The sequence below is a fragment of the Budorcas taxicolor genome, chromosome 10 (assembly GCF_023091745.1).
Source record: "Budorcas taxicolor isolate Tak-1 chromosome 10, Takin1.1, whole genome shotgun sequence".
NCBI classification, from domain to species: Eukaryota; Metazoa; Chordata; class Mammalia; order Artiodactyla; family Bovidae; genus Budorcas; species Budorcas taxicolor.
The window spans coordinates 74,002,589-74,028,073 of NC_068919.1; the positions used below are offsets into that span (position 1 = coordinate 74,002,589).

The following is a 25,485-nucleotide window of genomic DNA, read 5'->3' on the forward strand; positions in this document are numbered from 1 at the left end:
ATAATCACATTAGCCATCTTCTTTACTCCTGCAATGAGAAGTTGGTTTCAAACTGACAACAATAATGCTGAGATTGTTCCACAAGAACCAGTTCCCTCTTTTGCTTTTAAAGTCTAATTCTCATAGCTCTACTCACTCCATATCTTTCTACCTAAGTGGAAATAATCCAGGTAATGAATTAAATAAACAATCAACTGAATACACTGATAAGCATTTTCCACTACGCAGTTCTTACCATAATTGTGATAGTTAATACTCTTCAATTCCTACAATGTCCCCAGCACTGAGCAAAATGTTTTACCGCCTGATGGTACTTAATCTGACTCTCTTAGGTGGGTTCTAATACACTCCCAGTTTTGAAGATATAAAGCCAATGCTCAGAAGTCACATGGCTGTGAAGGACCTGGAATTCAAACCTACGTGTGTGTGACCCCAGAGACCATTCTTACCTCAGGGAGGGTAACTGCCTCCCTCAAGTAACATATGTTAGGTATATACTTTTATATATTAGGTAACAATAATAATATACAGTTAACATATGCATAAGTTCTTTATGCATAATTGTACTATAAAATAAAAATAAGATCCCTGGTTTTTTAAATAAAATGTTACAATACCAAAAGTAGAAAAGTATTTTTAAGTGGTAAAAGAGAATGTCATTGGCAAACAAATCAAAGAATTAGTTTAGTTAGCCTTTATGGAATATGGGGAAACTTTACTGTTCTTTTTCAAGTACTACAAAATCTAATTAATATTAAGAGTTAACATTATTATAAAATGAAAGTTTTAAAGATGAGAAAATTTGACCATAAAACACTGCTCTGAAAGTCCATTATAAATCAGACATTCTCTCAAACTATATTAAGAAAGAACATCTGATGATCTGATCAGCTCATAATTCAGTCCCCAAACTCCAGCAGAAAAAAGAAATTTCATTGTACTTAATATCTTAACTTGTGCAAAATCAAAGTGATGAATCCCCTAAGTACAAGGAATGACTCTTAGTCTACCTTACGTATAATCCACTCTATTCTCTCTCCACAAGATACCATTTCTGTTTTTAACCTGAAACACACAGAATTACACAGAACATAAACCCATTCTCAGCATTTTAAGTGAGCACTTAGCAATTTGATCCTTTAAAACTGAAAAATCTTCATTAAACAAGTTTACTATTTTGTGTAAATTACTAGTTAAAATCTGCATGGCCTGGATTTGAGGGGAAGAATTTTAATATTTAGAAAGGAAAAACAAATGTCTATACTGCTATTACTAATAATCTCAATGTTGTGATCTAACAATGTTCATTCATTTGCTAACAAATGCTTACTGAATACCAACTATGTATGAGGCAAACTGATCTAGGCCCTAGAGATAAGCGAAACAAGGTATTCACACTAAAGACTACATTCTCATGGGGGATGAGAAACAGATAACATACAAGTGAACAAAGATGAAATAATTTCAGGTTATAAATATGATGCTAAAAAACAATAAAATGATATAAATGTCAAAGATTATTTTTTAAAGTGATGCAGGATGGTCCATAAGAAGGTCCCATTTGAGCTGAAATTTGAAAAATGATACAAAGAGAAGAAAGTTCTAAGTAGAAAAGGACCACCTCACCTTATGAGAGGTTTTATTTCACAATTTAATTCATTTTTATTTCTTGGATGGGTTATATCCTAGAGATGGGTTTATGATGAATTCTGTTTAAAGCTTACAATATTACTGATAAGTATCCAATGCATCTGTGCACACACAAAGCTAACCTGATACACAGGAAAAACAATAATAATAATAACAATTTCCCAATCTTTTAGTGTAAGCCAGAAGCTCTTAACTCTGGGGAAAGAGCAGTAATGATTACTAAATCTTTTGAGACTCTGATGAAAGCAATGAACTCTGTCCTCAAAAAAAAAAAAAAAAAAAGGCACATACACAGAAATTTTACATAAAATTTTAGGAGGTTCTTAGAACCTTGAAGCCCGTCTATAACACATACACCCTATCCCCAAACAGAAATCCATGAACCCTAGGTTAAGAATTAAGCAGTAATTATCATACTCAGATGGGATGAATATGAATGCAAGCTGCCACTCTACTGTTAAATCATTCACAAATCAGGAATGCTTACTCTCAATTTATATTGGCCCACATAGACTCTGTACAGGAATTTTCTCTATTCTACAGAAACAGACTATTAGGATAGATATAGACATAGTTAGCTATATATAGATATACAGATATACATATATGTATATATAAACAGAGAGAGAGATTTATACATATATGTATAAAGAAAGATAGATAAATTCCCACCTAAAAGTGAATGAAATACCTCTTCACTACAACTACTGTAATCTTTCACACATGATAACAATGTAATTTGAGATTTGGTTTTGTGCAAAATCTTATAATTTCTTCTCCCAAAGAAAAATATTACCACGTTGCTTCAAAGGCTGCAAAGCTGAACATAACACCTATTAACTTACAGATGTTCTCTGGTTCAAAAGCAAAGCTTATGATTATTTTTTTAAAACCACTCACACATACACACACACTACAATTTAGTTGCCTAAGGAATATACATCAATCACAAATTATAGAACAGAAACAGACTCACAGACATAGAAGAAGAACTCATGGTTACCAAAGGGGGAAAAGGGAGGGGGGTAATAAATTAGAGGAGTTTGGGGTTAGCAGATTTAAACTACTATAAAACAAGGAAATAACAAGGCCCTACAGGGAATTATATTTAATATCTTGTAATAAATCATAATGGAAAAGAAAATAAAGAATATACATCACTAATCTAAGGTACAAACTAGATCATTAGATCAATGGTTCTTAACCTTTTTTGATTCCAATACCCGTTCAAGAATTTGAAAAATGCTATACAATCCTCCCATTTAAAAAAAAAATGGACATATGCATATAAAATGTGCATATAATTTCAGTCTGTTCAGTGCATTTCAAATTAAATCAAGGGTTTAAAAAAGCCTATGCCTACAATACAAGTATATTATGGCTGCCTGTTTCTGGGAAGGGGAACTAATTAGGAAAACCAACTTGGAAGGAAGATTTTTCATTACATATCCTTTTGTATTTTTCAAAATTTGAACCATATAACTCTACTATCTACTCAAAACACTAGTAAATAAAAAAATAAAAAAGCATTACACTCAAATATGTGGCAGGAAACCAATGCAGAAGGTAAAAAAATCTTCAGATAAAGATATTTAAAATAACTAGTCTACTAAAGTCAACATATTTGCACACTGTTTCTTCACATTTGGGGATTGAAAGAGGTTCATGACCACAAAACTATGCTCTTGTTTCCTAATTTTCAGAGACATTTCCAGTTTCAACTTTTTGCTATGAAAATATAAAAGGTCAAATAATAATTTCACATTATTCATATCTAACTTCTGAAATCTCAGTTAAGTGACAACAGTTAGTAATGTATTGGATGTGGTATTGCCATATCTCTTGATTTTTATTGTCATTCCCATTTGATAGATATGGAAACCAAGCTTTCTGAAGTTAACTCACTTGCCCTGGGCAACAAAGCTAGAAGTTAGCTAGAACTCCTGCAGGACACAAAGCCTATGTACCTCCTCCCATGCAACATTGTAGCATAACCTCCACAGAGGAAGGTGAACACTAAAATCAAGGACGCTATTTCTTAGGCAATCATTCTCATCATAAATACACTTTAGAGCCCTAGACCATTATAAAAACTGGGAATTCTATCTGCATTTTCCTATACACTACACAAACCAGATACAAATGAAAGAGAGGAATTATCCCATCTAACAATTTTAAAAGCACAAAAACTAATTTTAACTTGAAATTATTTAAGTCCTTACAAACTGTCACCCTATAAAATAAAAATGTATGCTGAATCATAAGCCTAAAGTTAAAAAAAAAAAAAATCAGAGAATGAGTGTCACAGAAATGTTACCCATCTAAAGGTTTCAGTATCAAGAGGCAAAGAGTTTCTTTCTGCTGAACAGCACCTCCAGGCATCAAAGTTTTTGGAATGTTTGATACCAACTGTTCAAACTATAAGCAAAATGCCTCAGAAATGTATGATGAATTGTGAGCCTAGCAACAATGATGCCACTTTCATTATAATCACATTTTCAAAAAGGTGGTAGTTTTCAAAAACATTTCCCTCAAATCTAAATTTATATAATCGTTTAAAGCTAAAAAGAGAAGGAAATAAGGAGTGGGTGGAGAACATAAACCACTTAACCAGAGAATACCTCCTAGTAAGTTATTATTATTATTGCAATTATTATTCATGGGGGTGTGTGTGTTTATCTGCCTAAGTGTTTATCTCGTCCTAGGTACCTGTCAAAGTCTGCTTCATGTCCTGCTGTGCAGGTACCCAGAAAGCATCGAAGTCTTTACTTTCTTATGACGCTCATAAGGCACTCAACCGCTACTGAATTTCCTTACCAGGAAAATGAGGAAAAGTCCTTCAAGCTTAAAAACTTTAGAACCTTCTGAAAATACTTTCAGAAGTACTTCATGGAGAAAATTCAGATGTCTATATGTCAAGGTCTATCCTGCAATTTCACAACTGCAGGAAAAGCCAGGTTACTCTAATATATTAACAGAGACAGAACTACGTGCTGGTGCTGCTTTCTGCAGAAAATAAAATCACTGATACAAATTTCAAAACCCCACCTACTGGAAAAAGAGCAAAAGAGGTGAAAGTTTCCTTTCACTTTTTTACAGTTCTGCAAATAAAGAGACTTTTAAAATGCTAAGCAATAATGGTAGCGTTACTTATGAAGTGAAGTGAAGTCGCTCAGTCGTGTCCGACTCTTTGCGACCCCATGGACTGCAGCCTACCAGGCTCCTCTGTCCATGGGATTTTCCAGGCAATAGTCCTGGAGTGGATTGCCATTTCCTTCTCCAGGGGATCTTCCCAACCCAGGGATCGAACCCAGGTCTCCCACATTGTAGACAGACGCTTTACTGTCTGAGCCAAGTCACTCAAATACTATGATGTCTATAATAAACATTTTTATAGGGCAATCACACAAAATAAGTGATCATTAATGAATACCTAATTTTTGAGCTTTCAAAAATTATGTTAAAAATGTTTCATAATTACAATGTTTATACAATTTCCATTTTCAAACTCCCCTAAAATTAAAGACCTTAAGGACATGTTTTTACTTTATTCTTTAAAGCAACCCCCAAAATTCAACTGTACTTTATATTACACCCCCAAATAAAATTAACTCAAGCCTTCCAAGTCAGTCAAAACAATTCTATAGAAAATTAAATCAGTAGCTAGCCTCTGGCATGCATATATAATTTATTCTGGTTTTTCCTAAGGAATGGCAAAAAAAGAAAAGAAATTCATCTTACATTTTCATTATGTTCATAAACCACTTCCTAAAGTTGTAAGAAGCCACACAAACAAAAGTTAATCCATTGTAAGAACAACAAATGTCATTCAACAAACTCTCTACATTCACTATAATCATCAAGAACATACACACATTTCTAAAATCTGTAAATGACTGTTACTTCTTTGTTATTCTACAGCTATGGAAATCTATCTTACGCAATGCTTCCTAAATATTTTCCCAAAACGTGCTTATTACACAAGAATCACTTTTAGTCTGTCTGGAATTAAGCTTGCAGGTGTATCTAGTATTATATGATCTTGTTGCTCTCCAATGCTCCTATGCTGGCAAAATATACAAGTTCACAAAAATCACATTTTTGGGGAGTAGAAATCTTGGAAATTTTTCAGTACTACTGGACTACGTTTAAAACACAAGAAAAAGAAACACAAATAGCCAATAAACACATGAAAAGATGCTCAGTGTCACTAATCATTAGGGAAATAAAAACCACAATAACTACCACTTTATGCACATTATGATTGCTATTATCAAAAAAAGAAAAGAATAAGTGTGAGAATGTGTAGAAATTGGAAGAAGCCTTGGGCACTGCTGGTAGGAATGTAAAATGGTGCAGCTGCTGTGGAAAACAGCATGGCAATTACTCAAAAAATTAAACATATGACCTAGTAGTTCCACTTCTGGGTATATACCCAAAAGAAGTGAAAACAGGGACTCAAACAGGTATTTATACACCCATGTTCATAGCAGCATTATTCTCAATAACCAAAAGGTGGGAAAACGTAAGTTTTGTGTGCGTGAGTGAGTGTGTGTGTGTGTGTGTATGTGTGATGGAATATTAATCAGCCTTAAAAGGAAAGAACTTCTGACACATGCTACAACATGGATGAATCTTCAGGACATTACACTAAGCGAGATAAGCCAACCACAAGAGAGACAAATATTGTAGGATTCCACTTACACAAGATACCTAAAGTATTCAAATTCACAGACAGAAAGTAGAATGAGGGCTGCAAAGAGGTTAGGGGCAGAGGTAATGGGGAGGCAGTATTTATTTAATGGACACAGGATTTCAGTTGGGGAAAGATGAAAAAGTCCTGGAGATGAGAGATGGGGAAGGATGCCTTCACAACGCAAAGGTAAATGCCCTGCCTAATGCATACTTAAAAACAGGTAAGATGACCAACATTATGTTATATATATTTTACCACATTTTTTAAAATAAGGTAAGAAACAACGAAGTGTTGAAACATGAGTCAAATCTGCCTCATGCATGCCTCTTTCACTACTCACAAGAACCAACATCATGGCTCTGAGTGGTCAGTTAAATTCCAATTTAAATGTTTACCATGGACCCCAAGAAATTAATACAACAAAGTTTAAATCTGTTCTAAGAAAGTTTAAACTGCTTCCTCAGAATAAAGTTCTTTGCAAGACAGAGATGATAGTAGTTATCACCTGTCCATTTCAGAGTAAATAAATTAGTAAAGAACCCAAATATACCTCCCAACTTTGTAGTTCAAGCATGGCTACTTTTATCCCTAGCAAGTTTTTCTTTCATTTTTCTTTCAAAGTCTTATAAAGACTATTTTCATTTTTACCAACAAAATCTTTAGTAAAAAATTCTCTCCACCAAACTCATATGAGCTCATCTTCATTAACTATAGATATATCATCTCTACAGTAATCAATATTCATTTCATGTCCACCAACTTCAAGTTTACACTGGGAAAAACATAAGCATAAATTCCTATGGGAAAAACAGAAGCTTGAAATATCCTCCGCTACATTTTCTAGTCCCACTCCAGCTTTTCTTATGATACCTTTCTTATAATACCTTTGTAACAATTTCACAAATCATTATAGAAATAAATGTGCACTAACTAGCAACCAAGTTTTTTATTTCCTTTGAGCTTAAAGGAAACCAAGTTTTTTAATTTCCTTTGAGAATAAAGTCTAATTTAGAAAAAAAAAACAGTTCTCATAAGAACTTATCCATAATTAATTCCACAAACAAGAATGATCATCAAATCCATTTCCTGTTTGTACTATCTGAAAACAAGAATGCGGGTAATCAATTACTGACCATTTTTTCTCAATTTGAAAAAACGAATTATTTCAAGTATCATTTTCTATATGTAAGTTAATGGTACCATATCCTCTACTACTTCCTGTGATTAAGATTGTACAATTTATAGGTGTCATTGCATACAATGTATACATCTAAATCTCAACAGAAGAAAAAAAGAAAAACACAGAACCAGACATCTTAAAGTTTCTTTGGCGTTTAGTTTTTCTATTTATCAGTGTTAGAGATACTCCTGATAATAAGTTTTTTTTCATCTGTCCATGGCTATTTAGGTTCAACTGAGCCCTCTAAAAGGGGGAGTGGGTATACCTGGTCACAGACCAGTAACTTGTCTAAAACATGTCTGAAAAGTCTCCCATTCCTTCAACTTGCAACAAAGAATTTTAACAAACATGGAACTTACAAAAAGAAAATTATATACAGATATAAAAAGATCAGTTGAAAAGGAATCCATCACCTGGTCATGAGCCTTACCTTTTAGCAGCGGCAGAGGTGTTAACTCAATAGGCTTGCCTTGAGACCTAAACTGTGAGGAACTTTGCGACCTCTTCTGTCTGGCTTTTCTGACGGACTTCCGAGAAAATCCGTCTACTTTATCCACTGATGGAGGAGTAGTTGGTGCTGAGGACATATCCCTACTGAAGAGAAAGAAGTATCATCCACATACCCCCAAGGTGGAAGCAAACAAGTGAGTTACACAAATTCTAAAACTCCCACACACTTTTTTTGAAAATGGGAATGTGGGGGGGAAAAAGCAAAATCAATTAACAGTTCTATATTCAATGGGAAAACAGAAAAACTTGGTGGAAAATAGAATATAAGTACTATATAAACAATATTGTAATGCTAATGCCTTGTGCTGCTTCTACAATATGCGGTAAAGATGTTCATTTATACCTGAAAAAACTCTTCTAAGCCATGTACTCATTTTTTAACTGCACAGCTCTTCTCATCTTGAGATCCTAAATTAATTTTGGAGCTATTCTGCAACTGGAAAACTTCCATCGATACATTTTCCCAAGATATTTAATATTATGAATGGGCTCTGGAGTTGAAATCCTTATGGTACTTCAAGAATCTACACCAATGGATCACAGCTAGGTGAAATTTACAATTTCTGAACTAACAAGGCATGACTTTTTAATGCGATGTCCTAGCTAAGATAAACGACACCACACCACCAATGAAGACAGGCTAGATTACTTTAAACAGAACACATAAAGGGCATAATTAAAATCATTTCAAAGAACTCTTTTTGAAAGAACCCATCTGATGTTACTAAAGCTTAAAAACTATGATGAAATCGTGCACCAAAATTGACCTAAGAACCTAAATTCACAGACTACTTAGACAACAAAGTTGAGTTCCCTTGAAGTTCATCATCAAATATTAATTTTCATTCCATCAAACTAATGGAACAGAACAGTTCCTTGAGATTTTCTTTAACCTTCTCAAATTATTAAAATGAAGGCTATTTCCTAAAAGTAACAAGCATTAAGCTCAGCTTCATTCACCAATTTAAACAGATGCCCTCATTTCCATGGCACAGAGCCTCCACCATGCCTCATGCAAAATAAATGGCAGTCTTTAATAGAAATAAGGCACATAGTGGAAATGCTGAAATGCAATCACTCACCTGGCATCCCTACATAACATGAGTGGTTTTTAACCTCTAAATAAAAGAGTAAGGGAGTTTCTTTCTGAACGTGTGAGAATAAAAAGTTACCTGGATTAGCAGAATTCTGACAGAGCAAAAATAACAAAAACAGAAATCAAGAACAAACAAGACCTTATAGTGCTGAGGTTTGGGATGCTGAAGTCCCGTTTGGCTCTTCTTAAAAAAAAGTTTTTTAGCAATCTACCTAATTTAGCCTCAAATACAATGTGATAGATAATTGCAAAGCATGAATGACTGCAGAAGTAAGATCACTTAAAAATTCATAATGACTGCATCTACAAGAAGCTCCACATCACATCTGTATGTTGTAAATTTAGGGGCAGCTTTCTTTTCCAATCTGGTATGTGAGTTATTTAGATTACATGTAACCCTCACAACACAAAATTTCCGTAAATCCTGTTCCTCCATCACTCGTTTTGTCTCCCCTTTATTCTTCACGTCTCATAGAGATAAGTTACTGGTAGCAAAAAAAAAAAAAATTTTTTTTTTTAATCACTTGACCCTTATGCCCGCGGCCCAGGATAAACGTCAAGGATCTCAGCGCTGCAGAACTGAACGTGTTTTGCAGCGGGTCGGTGCAAAGCCCGGGGAAACAGGTTTCACCCCGAACTAGAGCGCCCAAGCTTTATCATCCTCTGAGCAGCAGGCACAGGGCATTTCCAAGGCTCAGGATAATCCAAAGGGGGTGCTGGGGTGGAGAAGAAAGACAGACAAGGGGTTGGTCTGTAGGGATGCTCACATACTCCCTTTGCTCCCACCCACCCCATCCCCCCACTACCCGAAGCCCTGGAGAAGCTAAGCTGCTACAGAATCCTTCTCACTACACCAATCCCCCTTTCCTCCCCCCTCCGCCTCCATCAGTGGATAAAGGGGGACAAGAATACGCCTCCAGTGCCGGAAGGTGGAGAAAAAGCGGGGGAGGGGGCAAACAGAACGAGAGACAACATCAGAAGCAATTGCAGGTAAATCAGACAAGTGGGACCGACGCTCCCTCTCCCGCGCCTCATTCCACCGCACCCCTCGCCAGCTCGGGCCAGGCCTTTCCCGAGGCCGGTGCCCTGCGGGTTCTCCAGGAGGACGGGGAAGAGGCAAGCAAGGAGAAAAGGAAGCAGACAAGCCGCGAGGCTGGAGGGACGAAGTTACCTTGAAGCTTCTGGAGAAGAATCCAAAGATGATCTGTGGTTTCGGAGGGGCGGGAGACTGGAGAGAGGGCCGCAGCGGGGGCGGGTGGCGGGACAGGGACGTGCAGGGGGAGGTCCGGACAGCGGCAGGGAGCCCGGGGCGACGGCTGTCCGGCGCGGCGTCCCTCCGGTTCCGCGGCGGCGGCGCCTCTAGGCCTCACAGCCGGACCTGAACCTCAGCGCTCCCGCGGCGGCAGCGGCCTCACGATCCTCCCCCGCGGGCCCGTCCCATCAAATCGGCACCGACCCCGTTGCGGCTCCGCCGGTGGCTCCTCGCTCACATTCCCGGCGGGCGGCGCCTCTGCTCGTTGCCTCGGACCCGGCGGCAGAAGCGACGACGAGGGGAGGGGGGAAGGGAGGGAGGAAGACTGAAGCCGCAGCGGCAGCAGGAGAAGGAAGGAGAAAGAGGAGGAGTCGCTGGGGCTGGAGCCGCTGCTGCCAGAGCCTCAGTTTGATACCCGCGGTGGGTCCCCGTCAATGCCCCTTTCTCTCTCCTATTGTCAATATCACCGGGCGGCTGAGTCCATGGCACACGCGCAACCGAACCTTCTCGCCAGCAGCGCCCGCCTCCGGCGCCCACTCACTGGAAACTTCAAACGGGAAACAAAGCTTCATTGGTCGGCGTGCGCCTTCACTCCCCTGTCAGCATGTTCGGCTGAGAGCCGATCGCGGATTGGCGGCGGGGGGGGTGGGCGGGGAAACAGGAGGGTGGGAAGAGAGGAGACCGAGGATTGGACTACGGCGAGAAGAACCCGGATGCAGCCGCGTTCTCAGGCCGCGCTGCCGCCGCTTCCGCCAAACCGTAGGGTAGGCCGATGAAAAGAGCTGCTGCAGCGACTAGGCCTAACTGGAGCTGCTAAAGCTCGGGAGGTGTGTAGCGGACATAAATACGAAGGGTTTCTGTCCAGTGCGGAACCTCTGGGCGGCGGTCGTCTGCAACTTGAGGATTCCGAGGGCAAGGGTCGGGTAATCCCCGGCCCTCGATTCCTCCCTTTTCAGCCGCGAGACTGACCCTTCTGGGCTCGAGTAGTCCACTCGCGACGGGAACCAGCGCCGCTGCTCGTGTAAATGGGCCCTTCGCGGCTCGCGGCCGTAAACCCCCAGCAGTCGCTCTCCGCTCCACCTTGTGGGAGGCCTGGCACCGAAATCCGAACCCCTGGGACCCGGCCAAGGGTTGGATATCGCTTCGAATTCTCTCTCGTCCTCGTCTCCTTTTTCCTGAACCTCTATTTTGAATGTCAGCTCCCTGGAGCTGCTGCAAGCCTGGTTGGGGCCAGGTCGGTGTGGCGGGCGCAGGTGGGAACGCTGTCTCTAAGCCCCGAGATCATTTACTGAGAACAGCCGCTTGGGCTAACCCGCTGCACAGAGCTCAGGGAAGCCCAGCTCCAAACCGTGGGAGTTTGGGAGCTTTTAATTGGCAAGTTGGATCCGAAAGAGTTTGTGGCGAAGGCTTCACTTAACTCTAGCTAGAACAAGTGATTAAATATTTAGAGACATGGTTGCATTCTTAGTGAGCCCTAAGCCAAGTGGTGAAGTCCATGGGGTCGCAAAGAGACACGACTGAGTGAACAGCCGAAGTGGTGCATTACCAGAGAATATTCTTGAACCGTTGCTCTGTTCGAGTGCATGCTACATTTGTCTTTTGAGAGGATGAAAAAAAAAAATTAAGTACAAATGCCAAGGTACCAAATGTTCAAAACTTGGGTAATGAAAAAAAAAAACATTTATAATCATTCAACCCAGAGACAACTACCGTTAGCATTTTGGTGTACTTCCCTCCAGCATTTTCTTCTTTAAAATTGATTGTGTATTCCTTTCTGTAGACTTTGAACTTTTCCACTTGGCATTATATCATGTTTTCCATGTAAGTAAAACTGTCCCATGCATACAACTAACAGCAGGAAAAAGAAATGCTTTTAATTCTCTTGTTTGTGTTGTTTAACACTCAAGTGTTGCAAATTTCTATGCATATCCCCAAAAATGAGTCTTGAATGAAAAAAAAAATTGTCATTAAAAATACAGGAAGCCGAAAAAGTTGGTGCTCTTAGATGGAAGCGGGTTTCCCCTACTGGCTCCAGATGATTGGCCACTATAGTGTCTGTGTTTGCTCTGAAAAATTCCATCTCCCCTAAGCATTATAAAACTGGCTAGAATACCAGTCTCCCTCCCACCTTCAAGAAACTTGCATTTCCACATCTAAACTTCCCATACCAGTCTTCATGAAAAATTCAGTGTCCCAGCCATGCAGTACTTCTTTGCTCAATTTCTGATTAAGGGTAAATGCAGAATTTAAACCAGGGAAGATTTTTTAAACCAACTCAGTTTCCCTTGGCAACAATTGAACTGTCAAAGAGTAGTGCTTGTTTGAAATGCTCACAGCTGTTGCTTAGAATATTTCACATTTTGTAGAGTGGGGATTTTGCTTGCAAATTATGAATCTCTATAAAGACAATTCATTTCAAAACTCTTTCACTTTCTATAAAATGGCTGAGTAACTGAAATGAGTAGGTTTTTTTAAATGGAAAAATCCTTGCCTATGTGAGATTGTTCCTTGAACTGATAGTTTCTAAAGGAGGTCCAGGCATCCAAGGGGTATGTATATTCCAGGAGAGTACAAAGCAGTTGAGAAATGGAGTATTTCCTGCCATATCAATAAACCGTGGAGTCACAACCATCAGCTATTTTGGCTCTCCAAATGTGAATTTCTAAGCCGGGAGGGCCCCCAGGAAACCCTCAGGCTGCAGTCATTCCCTAGATGAGCACTGAGGAGCTGGGGGGGGTGGGGGTGGAGCAGATGGGGGAGGGGGGAGATGCGAAAAATGCAGGATACTGGCCCCAGATAACTGAGATGTAAATGAAAGAAGTGATTTCAGTGAACCCAGACTCTTGCATCTTCCTATATATAGAAAAGCACTAAATTCCTTAACTTGAGATATCCTCAGTTTAGTTCAGTTGCTCAGTCGTGTCCAACTCTTTGCCACGCCGTGGACTGCAGCACGCCAGGCCTCTGTGTACATTACCAACTCCCAGAGTTTGCTCAAACTCATGAGCTATCTGGTTTTCCTTAATTAACAATAATCTTTTGATGTTTAAACCACCTGCTCATTGTTGGAAACTTCTATATAACCTGACTCCTCCCCCACCACCCTCGGAGCAGTTCTCTCAGGGTCACTTGAGATGCTGTTTCCCCGGGCTTAAAGTCCTAAAAATTCCCACCAAATAAAATATGACTCTCAGCTTTTAGGTTGTGACTATATTTAAAGTCAACCCAGTCCATTTGGGCTGCAGGAGTAAAAAGTGTGGGGACATCTCTTATGCCTGCTGCTAAGTCGCTTCAGTCGTGTCCAACTCTGTGCGACCCCATAGACAGCAGCCCACCAGGCTCCGCCATCCCTGGGATTCTCCAGGCAAGAACACTGGAGTGGGTTGCCATTTCCTTCTCCAATGCATGAAAGTCAAAAGTGAAAGGGAAGTCGCTCAGTCGTGTCCAACTCTTCGTGACCCCATGGACTGCAGCCTACCAGGTTCCTCCGTCCATGAGATTTTCCAGGCAAGAGTACTGGAGTGGGGTGCCATTGCCTTCTCCCTCTTTATGCCTAGTTCTAATCAAAAAAGAAAAACTAATATTCTACATATTTTATATATATAATGAAGTGATCCTGCACCCAGTCCATGGAATGATCTCTTGGCCTAGAACAGCACAGATGTCCTCAAGGAAAGGTGGGAGTTACCCATTTTCAGGGGTTGGCAGTGGTAGTCCCACTCTGTCAATCTCTGTCAACATGTAATGACTTACTGCGGTTTGCTCGGTTCAGTTAAGAGAAGTTACTGAATATATTACCTAGGTTTAATGAAACTCATGATGGAGCTCAGCTGCTCAGTCGTGTCTGACTCGTTGTGACCCCAAAGACTGTAGCCTGCCTCTGTCCATGGTATTTCCCAGGCAAGAATACTCGAGTGGGTTGTCATTTCCTAACTAATCCACAGAAAATATCCAAGTTGCTTTACAGGGTTCTTTGCAGTGAAACCACAGGAAAACAAGCAAATGGCAGAACTGACACATCTTATAGTATCAAGTTTTTTGGCAGCTACATTTCAAAATTAATATAATAAATTCAACCAAATTTTGGCTTGAAAAAATACCAAACTCATCAAGAAGATTCTGAATGTGGATTTATATCCACTGTCATTAACAGTGAACTTCATCCCGAACATATAGTATAATTGAGTTATTAGCTAATGCTGGTAGCATATGTATATACTTTATAAATAAATATACATATATGTGGTTAATAATTGCTCCCCCAAAATATGCTGATGGAAATGAATGATCAAAAAAGTTTGGAGACATTTACACAAAAATATAAAAACAACAACAAAGAAATACATTATAATTGTCTGGGAAGCCATCATCAAGTGACAAAACACTGTTCATTGTATCAGATGAAAGCATTCAGTTCCCAGACCAAGGCTGAGCTTATCATGAATCTACTAGTGAGCTGACGATGTGATGAGACTGGAAGATGTAGACTATCATCTTCTGGTGAACTAAAGAAGTTCACCAGACTGACTAGTGAAGGGTTTTAACCAAAGAAGGGTTTTAACCAAAGAAGGGTTAAGATAATAAGCAGAAGTATCATCAAAACAATTATCAACAAGTATAGGAGGAAAGGGCTTCCATGGTGGCTCAGCGGTAAAGAACCCTACTGCCAATTGCAGGAAACACGTGTCCTCAGGTTCGATCACTGGGTCAGGAAGACCCCCTGGAGAAGGAAATGGCAACCCACTCCAGTATTCTTGCTGGGAGAATCCCATGGACAGAGGAACCTGGAGGGCTACAGTCTATGGGTCCCAAAGAATCAGACACGACTGAATGACTAAACTACTACCACAGGAGACAAAGACTTATGCTGATAAGTTTGGTGTCATCTTAGCATAAGTACCATCAGAGGTACATGAGCCCAATTTGTGAGTGGGGGTAGAGGGTACATGAAGCTGGTTGTGAGCTAAAAGGGAAGAATAGTGGAAAAGCCTGAGACAAGAGCTACTGTCTTAGGAAAGCAATAAAAGGATTATATACACAGCTACATAGACAAGAAAATTTGGTGCTATATTTGTTTCAACAACATTTACCTCCACAGGAAACACCCTCAGCAGTGACATTTTCTTGGGTCACAATTTAAACAGTGCAGTTGCATTTTCAGATATACCTCAAAAGTCATAGGTTATGTATGGCTTTTCATGTGATTAATGTGTATAATTATAGCTTGAGATTTAAAACATTTAGCTGTTCCAGTTCCATCCCTAGCAGTGAGAGGTCCCTGGTCACTAATGCATCAAACAGGAAGAGGGACCCTATGTTGCTGATGGGGAAGGAAATTTAACAAAAAAGGGGGGAAAAACAGGGAAAGAGAAAGCCTATGCTTCAAGTGCATTTTCTTTCACATAGGCTAAAAGACAAATTAATGTACTACAAGCAACAATTTTGCTGGTAAAATAGTCAACTTATATACAATTAAAAGGACTAATGTGTGTGCCTGCTCAGTTGCCTCTGATTCTTTGCAACCCCATGGACTGTATAGCCTGCCAGGCTCCTCTGTCTGTGGAATTCTCCAGGCAGAATACTGGAGTGGGTTGCCATTCCCTTCCCCAGGGGATCTTCCCTACCCAGGCATCAATCCCATGTCTCTTGCATGGCAAGCAGTTTCTTTACCATCTGAGCTACAGAGGAAGCCACAAAAAAAATGGACTAAAGTTGTAACTAATTATAATCATAATGATGAGAACACAGACTCTGGAATCAGATACTATACTCGAGGCAGAACTCCAGTGCCAAGAGCCAGCAATTGGGCCAGATTTCTCACTCTTCACAGCTTGGGTTTCCTGGCCTGTAAATGAACAGAATACTTCCTAACTCAGGATAGTCATCAGATTTAAATAAAGTTATACAAAAGAGATCTCAACGACCCGGATAACCATAATGGTGTGATCACTCACCTAGAGCCAGACATCCTGGAATGTGAAGTTAAGTTGGCGTTAGGAAGCATCACTAGGAACAAAGCTAGTGGAGGTGATGGAATTCCAGCTGAGCTATTTCAAAGGTTAAAGTGCTGCACTCAATATGCCAGCAAATTTGGAAAACTCAGCAGTGGCCACAGGACTGGAAAAGGTCAGTTTTCATTCCAACCCCAAAGAAGGGTAATGCCAAAGAATGTTCAAACTACAACACGATTGCACTCATTTCACATGCTAGCAAGATCATGCTCAAAATCCTCCAAGCTAGGCTTCAACAGTACATGAACCAAGAACTTCCAGATGTTCAAGCTGGATTTAAAAAGGCAGAGGAACCAGAGATCAAATTGCTAACATCCACTGGATCATAGAAAAAGCAAGAAAATTCCAGAAAACCATCTACTTCTGCTTCATTGACTACGCTAAAGCACCTGACTGTGTAGATCACAACAAAGTGTGGAAAATTCTTCAAGAGAAGGGAATACCAGACCACCTTACCTGCCTACTGAGAAACCTGTATGCAGGTCAAGAAGCAACAGTTAGAACCAGACATGGAACAACAGACTGGTTCAAAATTGGGAAAGGAGTACATCAGGCTGTATATTGTCACCCTGCTCTTTTAACTTATATGCAAAGTACATCATGCAAAATGCTGGGCAGGATGAAACACAAGCTGGAATCAAGATTGCCAGGAGAAATATCAATAACCTCAGATATGCAAATGACTCTACCCTAATGGCAGAAAGCAAAGAGAAACTAAGGAGCCTCTTGATGAAGGTGAAAGAGGAGAGTGAAAAAGCTGGCTTAAAGCTCAGGATGGGTTTCCTTGTGGCTCAGCTGGTAAAGAATCCGCCTGCAATGCAGGAAACTTGGGTTCCATTCCTGGGTTGGGAAGATCCCCTGGAGATGGGAAAGGCTACCTACTCCAGTATTCTGGCCTGGAGAATTCCACGGACTGTATAGTCCATGGGGTTGCAAAGAGCTGGACACGACTGAGTGATTTTCATGTTCACTTTTCTAAAAACAAAGATCATGGCATCCGGTCCCATCACTTCATGGCAAATAGATGGAGAAACAATGGAAACATTGAGAGACTTTATTTTCTTGGGCTCCAAAATCACTGTGGATAGTGACTATAGCCTTGAAATTAAAAGACGCTTGCTCCTTGGAAGAAAATCTATGACAAACCTAGACAGTGTATTAAAAAAACAGAGACATCACTTTGCCAACAAATATCCATATAGTCAAAGCTATGATTTTTCCAGTAGTCATTCATGTATGGATGTGAGAGTTGGACCATAAAGAAGGTTGAGTGCCAAAGAATTGATGCTTTCAAACTGTGGTGTTGGAGAAAACTCTTGAAAGTCCCTTGGACTGCAAGGAGATCAGACCAGTCAATCCTAAAGGAAATCAACCCTAAATATTCATTGGAAGGTCTGATGCTGAAGCTGAAGCTCCAATACTTTGGCTACAAGGTGCAAAGAGCTGACTCATTGGAAAAGACCCTGATGCTGGAAAAGATTGAAAGAAGAAGGGGGCAACAGAGGATGAGATGGTTGGATGGCATTACTGACTCAGTGGACATGAGTTTGAGCCAACTTGGGGATGGTAAAGGACAGGGAAGCCTGGGGTGCTACAGTCTAGAGGGTCTTAAAGAGTCAGACACGATTGAGGGACTGAACAACAACAATGCACTTACTATGGGCTTCCCAGGTGTCACTATTGTAAAGAACCCGGCTGCCAATGCAGGACACTTAAGAGTCATGGATTCAATCCCTGGGTTGGGAAGATCCTCTGGAGAGGGGCATGGCAACCCACTACAGTATTCTTACCTGGAGAATTCCAGGGACAGAGAAGCCTGGCAGGCTATAGTCCACAGGATGGCAAAGAGTGAGACCACAACTAAAGCGACTTAGCATGCATTCCTGTGTGCACTTACTATAGTGCCTGACACATGTTAACTGTTCAATAAAAGCTAGTTATTACCATAATCATCCACTGTCTTCACATTTCAATACTTTTTATCCATTTAGAAATTTTCCTTTAAAAGGTCTTGTCTTTTTTCCCGCTAAAATTATATTCTGAAATACCCTTCTGGGATAAAAAGAAAACAAGGAACAAGGAAATGAGCCACATGCTTTTCAACCATTTCCACACTAAATTATCATGTACGTTTGGCAGCATTCATTAGCAATAACAGGGATTTGCATTGTACGATATGTGCATACTTTTGAAAGTAATAAAAAATGATCATTTGATTTAACATCATTTCAGAGCTTTATGTTCATTTCTAATTTATATACCTTTAAAAGAGGTGTAGACTATTTTGCTCTGCTGCTGCTGCTGCTGCTAAGTCTCTTCAGTCATGTCTGACTCTGTGCGACCCCACAGACGCCAGCCCACCAGGCTCCCCTGTCCCTGGGATTCTCCAGGCAAGAACACTAGAGTGGGTTGCCACTTCCTTCTCCAATGCATAAAAGTGAAAGTGAAGTGGCTCAGTCATGTCCGACTCTTAGCAACCCCATGGACTGTAGCCCACCAGGCTCCTCCATCCACGGGATTTTCCAGGCAAGAGTACTGGAGTGGGGTGCCATTGCCTTCTCTGCTATTTTGCTCTAAGCTTACCTATTTCTCTTTCTCCTTGTAACCTTCAGAACAGCACTAAGACTGAGGTCCTAGGCCTGTTTCTAGTAATAGCCTAGCCTTGGTGTGGTGGATATTGGCTTCCCATCCGTACCCACTTTTCCTTTGAGAACTACACTCCTCACTTCATGTGGTTTTGGTGGAACTGTTAACCATGAGAGATGGGTACACAACCCAAGGGGATCACCTGGATCTTCTGCAAGATTTACTCTGTGAAAACTGAAAGTAATGCCTCTTTTTCTTTTGGATCATAAACCATAGAAATTATGTAAGTTGGAGCTACTTCTGACCATCTCCCTTCCTCTCCTCCATCCTGGAGGGAGCCAATACTGTGGGGAAAACATTGGCAAATGCTGAGTTTTAACCACCTGACTGGAGCTGCTAAATTCAGCTATGTCAGAAACTAATTTCTGTTGTGTGATTCAGTGAAGTCTATCTTTTGTTTAAGCTACTTTGATATTGAATTTCTATAACTTACACCCAAAAGAATCCTGACTAATAATGCAAAGCCAAGTTATTTAACCTCTCCAAGCCTCAATTTACTCCTTAGGCCCTGAATCTGGGGTTTTCTACGGGATGAAATCTTTAGGTGAACTCTGATCCAATGCATGAGAGAAAATTATTTAAAGTGAACTTCCCAGAAATTCTTTCATAATGTAATTTACCAAGTGAAATTTATTTGTTGGGTTTTATTTTTAAAATTCAAACCAGATATCTTTAAGAATTACACCTATAGAGTTAAGTTTCCTTAAAATACACCTACATGAGAAAATGCAGTGACCTACCAAACACGAAAATAAGCTTTATTCTTAGCAAACTGCTGCTTTTCAGTAGGTTATTTTTTACTGTATCACTGAAGACACCAGGCCATATTTTAGGTAGTGTAGCCTATGTTTGAATATTGCATCCAGGATTCTTACCTATCATAGAGAGCAAGCATTGCTTCCGAGATATCAATAAAATTGGGTAAAACCTATGAACAGGAGGTAAAAGTGAAGAGTGAAAGTGAAGTCGCTCAGTCGTGTCCGACTCTTTGCAGCCCTGTGGATTGTAGCCCATCAGATTCCTCCATCCATGGGATTCTCCAGGCAAGAATACTGGAGTGGGTTGCCATTTCCTTCTCCAGGGGAATCTTCCCGACCCAGGGATTGAACCCAGGTCTCTTGCATTGCAGGCAGACTCTTTAACCTCTGAGCCACCAGGGAAGCCCTAATCACTGCTAAAATGTTATCTATGGGCAAGACAACTAACAGGGTGAGAACTTAAATCTGAAAACACTGTTATCAAAACAAACAACAATAAGGACAACATACTCAATCTTGTATGATACTGGTAATAATAACTGCAAACACATGCATAGCAATTTAGCTCACTTTCCTGTGCACTACTTAATTTGAATCCTATCTCTGTAGATGTATATTATTTCCATTTTATAAATAAGAAAGATGAGATGGGGAAGTTCTCCAGTTCCACATAGCTAGTAACTAGTAGAACCGCAATTTGTATCCAGTTCTTCCAGGGGCCAGGCCTTTTCACACTGTACCAAGTTACCTCTATTTTTAAATCCTTGTTTGCTAATGATATGGCCAAGTAATTGAATACAAGGCTACTATTTTCTCCATCTTACAGAAGGAAAGACTAATAAGACACAGAGATTAAATATCCTATACAGTGTCATATAGAAAGAAATGGTATAAACAATGGATCAAGTATTCCATCATCATCATCAATGTGAACTCCCACTCTATAAGCGAGGAATCACAGCAGACATTTTACATGTATTCTCTTAATTCTTAAAATAACCTGTTAATGCAAGTACTTTTATCCTATTCTACAGATACAGAAATTAAGGCACAGAAACGTTTATTTTCAAAAATCATGCAACTAGTAAATGGCAGAATTTGGGCAGGAGTTAAGACTAGAAGACAGGCACTGAAATTCATTGTTTTACTGCCTGTCTCCCCTGGGAAATGGTCTATACAATCTGGTTTGTATATAGTGCTTTATAGAATATATAGAAAACATGAAAACTTTCTCACTCATTTTCCTTGATAGTCAAGCCTTTTTCCAAAACAAAAAAGAAGCTCCATTCTGTCTTTGGTGAGAAGCGCACTTTGCTGGTGGAGTTAGGTTGCAGTGTGGCTCCAAATCAACCTTCTTATTGAAGAGATCTGCTTTGGAGACCTTAGTCTTAAAGAGCTTTGAAACAGGGACAATGGCAGTAACCACCTCTAATATTTGAAAACGTTCTGTCTGATGGGTTTCAAAGTCAGTAAACCTTATATTCTCAGATTTGGATGGTTAGTGACCCGCTTAACAAATCAGTTGGCAACTGGAACAAACTATTTATGAAAAAGTATTTTTGAAGAACAAGCATTGGAAGAGACTCATTCAAAATATAAAATTCCAGCTGTGTTGACCTTTAGAGAGGAAAAGTTAAAATTAACTAAAAGTCACTGGCTTTGGAGGCAGATGGGAGCAAATGCTTAGCTTCAAGAGAAATCATTATCATCATCAAAGTCAGTACATTTCAATAAGCCTTTCAAACACTTAATATCAGAGAACGTTCCTAACCAAATTTCCATCATTTTACTTAATCATTCCTTTGTGCGTTCATTCCAAATATTTAAGTAACTACTCTGTGCTCAAAGGGAATTCAAATATGAATAAGATATAGTAAGTAATATTACTCTAGTGTATTACAGGAAGTTATGATCAAGAGTTAATTATTATGGGAGCCCAGTGAAGTGAAAAGGGAAGTTTTACTCACTCAGTCTTGTTGGATTGTCTGCAACCCCATGGACTGTGGTCCACCATGGACAGGCTGCACTCTCCATGGGATTCTCCAGGCAAGAATACTGGAGTGGGTGCCATTTCCTTCTTCAGGGGATCTTCCCGACCCAGGGACCAAACCCAGGTCGCCTTCATTGGAGGCAGATTCTTTACCATCTGAGTCCAGTGTAAAACCTTGTCACTAGGAAATGGAAAAATAATAATAATAAAGGAAAAAGAGGGCGTGGTATATAAGCTAAACATTGTGACACTCAGAGCTCTCATCCATTCCCGGCTCGGCATCTTATTTGTTTGCTTGTTTGTTTAAAGTATTCTTTACTATAGCCAGGAAATATCCAAATGAGTCACATAAATTATTTTCATTTTATTAATAAGTGCTCAACTGATGTTGAATTCTTCCTTCCATTCCTTATCCTCTTCCCCAGTCCACCTTCAGAGTTAGGAATTAGGATGCTCATTCCCCTTCACTGTCTGTGTGCTGGGATATTGCAGAACAAGGAAGAATCTAGGTTTTCTCTCTTGAGTCAGAGCAGCAGGGGCCTGGAGGGTGGGATGAACTGGGAGATTAAGATTGATGTGTACGTGCTACTATGTATAAAATAGATAACTAATGAGAACTTACTACATAACATAGGGAACTCTGTTCAATGCTCTGTGATGACCTAAATGGGAGGGAAATCTAAAGAAAAGTGGATATGGGCTTCCATGGTGGTCTGGTTAAGAATTTGCCTTGCAATGCAAGGGACACCAATTCAATCCCTGGTCTGGGAGGATGCCACATGCAGCGGAGCAACTAAGCCCATGCATCACAGCTAGTCTCCGTTTTTCTGCCAGTTAGAGAAAGCCCACATGCGGCAACGAAGACCCACCACAGTCAAAAAATAAAATCAATCAATAAATCTTTTTAAAATACAAGAGTGGATATATGTACACATATAACTGATTCACTTTACTGTACAGCAAAGTGTATACTGCAATAAAAATAAATAATAACAATAAAAGAGCAGCAGGAGCCTTATCAGGGATTTAGCTGGTGTGAAAAGGGATGAATTGTTATTAAAATTCTGGGCGGGAACACAGAGCCTCAGCAGACAGGGACTAGCAGCAGGACTGGAAAGCCTGAGGTCTTTTTTTGTCTCTGTCCCTTGCTGTGATTGTACTCTATTTTTTTCTCTCATTAAAGAGGCACTTTCTTTGAAGACCAGGCTACATGGTGCAAAAAGGCAGATCAAGCTCTCACGCTTTCACTGTCTCCATTTAAGACAGTATCCAGAAGTTAGGCTAGACTCCCTGGGGAGGGGACTCTGGTCCAACCTAGGTCCTCCCCACGGCTGGTCCTGTCAGCCGTGGCCGGGACATCAGAGGATTGTTGCACAAAATGAGCGATGAGGCTTTCTGTTGTCTCCATGTGTGCTGAGAAAGAAAAAAAGAAAAGGAGCCGTTACCCCAGGATACATGCAATGACTATCTGCTTATGACATCTTTGATTTTCTTTCCTCAAATTAAATTTATAATAGTGGAATTAATGGTCTGGGGAGAAGAGTATTTGTTAAGTCCTTGATTAAGTTCTGCCACATTGCCAAAACTATTACTCCCTTTCTCATCTTGTCTAAGTTGATAGGTCCCAAATTTGAAACTAATTATAACTTTCATCACTTTAATTATAGAGCTAGAATAGTTAAAATATTTTCCATATTTAGTAGTCATTTATATTTATTTTCCTGCAAATGGTTTGTTAGTGTTCATTGCTTATTTTTCTATTACAGTTTTAATGCTTTTATGATCTACTTATATGAATTTTTTATATATTGATTTACATACAGGAATATACCAGGTTTCCTTTGGGATTTCTTTCATTGCTAAGCATAAATTCTTGGAAAGTCTTTGCCTTAAAAATTCCTCCCTCTGGAAATAATTCAAACAAAAACACTCCTAAGGTTTACCAGGGATATTCATTGAAGAATTTTAATGACAAAAAAATATAAACAACTTAAATATGTATCAGTTGAGGCATAGTAAAATAAATTATGGTACATTCATACTGGAATTCTCTAGGCAAGAACACTGGAGTGGGTTGCCATTTCCTTCTCCAGGGGATCTTCCTGACCCAGAGATCGAACTCAGGTCTCCCGTATTGCAGGCAGACGCTTTAACCTCTGAGCCACCAGGGAAGCACTATGGAATACTATGTAGCTATTAAATATAAGGGAGATGTATATGCAGTCATATGGTAAGGTGTCTATGGCAGTAAGTGAAAAAAGCAAGAATCATAAAATTTTTTAGATAAGGTAGTCCCCCATTTATATTAGGAGAAACCTGATGTATAGATAGGTATATAGATATCTAGAAAAGATCTGGAAGAATATACCTGGAACTATTAACAGTGAATATTTGAGGGCATGGCTCAGAGGAAGATGATAAAGCTTAAATTATATATTGAGATATTGTTTTAATTTTTATAAAGAATAGGCATCATCTTACATTTTATTTAACAAAACATTTTAGGGAATTCCCTTAAACAGTGGTCCAGTTGTTAGGACTCCAAGCTTTCACTGCTGAGGGTCCAGGTTCAATTCCTGGTCAAGGAACTGAAATCCTACATGCCTCATGACTTGGTCAAAAAAAAAAAAATTACGGTGGAAGTCTCATGTAATGGTCTCCCAACATGTCCTTTCTTTTCAAAGGTTACCATGACCCTGAGTCTGGGAGGCTTTTATTCTCATGATGTCATATTTAAGTACATGTCCCTAAACATCACGTAGTACTTTTTTCATATTTTCGATTCTGTTCAGTCGCTCAGTCGTGTCCAACTCTTTGAGACCCCATGTACTGCAGCACATCAGGCTTCCATGTCCATCACCAACTCCAGGAGCTTGCTCAAACTCATGTCCATCGAGTCAGTGATGCTATCCAACCATCTCATCCTCTGTCGTCCCCTTTTCCTCCTGCCTTCAATTTTTCCCAGCATAAGAGTCTTTTCCAAAGAGTCAGTTCTTCACATCAGGTGGCCAAAGTATTGGCGCTTCAGCTTCAGCATCAGTCCTTCCAATGACTATTCAAGACTGATTTCCTTTAGGATTGATTTAAGATTGATCTCCTTGAAGTCCAAGAGACTGTCGAGAGTCTTATCCAATACCAAGTTCAAAAGCATCAATTCTTCAGCACTCAGCTTTTTTATGGTACAACTCTCACATCCATACATGACTACTGGAAAAACCATAGCTTTGACTAGACGGACTTTTGTTGGCAAAGTAACATCTCTGCTGTCTAGGTTGGTCATAGCTTTTCTTCCAAGGAGCAACCATCTTTTAATTTCATGGCTGCAGTCACTATCTGTAGTGATTTTGGAGCCCCAGAAAATACAGTCTGTCACTGTTTCCATTGTTTCCCCATCTATTTGCCATGAAGTGATGGGACCAGATGCCATGATCTTCGTTTTTTGAATGTTGAGTTTTAAACCAGCTTTTTCACTCTCCTCTTTCACTTTCATCAAGAGGCTCTTTAGTTTTCATATTTTAGGATTGCATATAATTGGTATTACACTGTACTTTATCTTCTGTAACGTAATTATCCACTCAACATGATATTAACCATGTTGACAGAGATGCTTTGGATCATTCACTTTCCCTGCTATATAGCATTCTACTTACACATGTTCTGCCATTTATTCATCCTCTTATTTTGTGATGTTTGGAT

General features: G+C 39.7%; 1 protein-coding gene across 1 annotated transcript in view; it reads right to left on the reverse strand.

The window, feature by feature from the left end:
* The window catches only part of PPP2R5E (protein phosphatase 2 regulatory subunit B'epsilon), a 152,269-nt gene extending 141,725 nt beyond the window's left edge, over window positions 1-10,544 (reverse strand). Inside the window, exons 1-2 of the mRNA XM_052646303.1 lie at window positions 10,304-10,544; window positions 7,957-8,120 (exon numbers count right to left, since the gene is read on the reverse strand). Coding sequence (XP_052502263.1) covers window positions 7,957-8,113 — 157 coding nt within the window. The 5' untranslated portion in view covers window positions 8,114-8,120; window positions 10,304-10,544. The remainder of the gene's footprint in view (window positions 1-7,956; window positions 8,121-10,303) is intronic.
* Window positions 10,545-25,485: the final 14,941 nt, after the last annotated feature.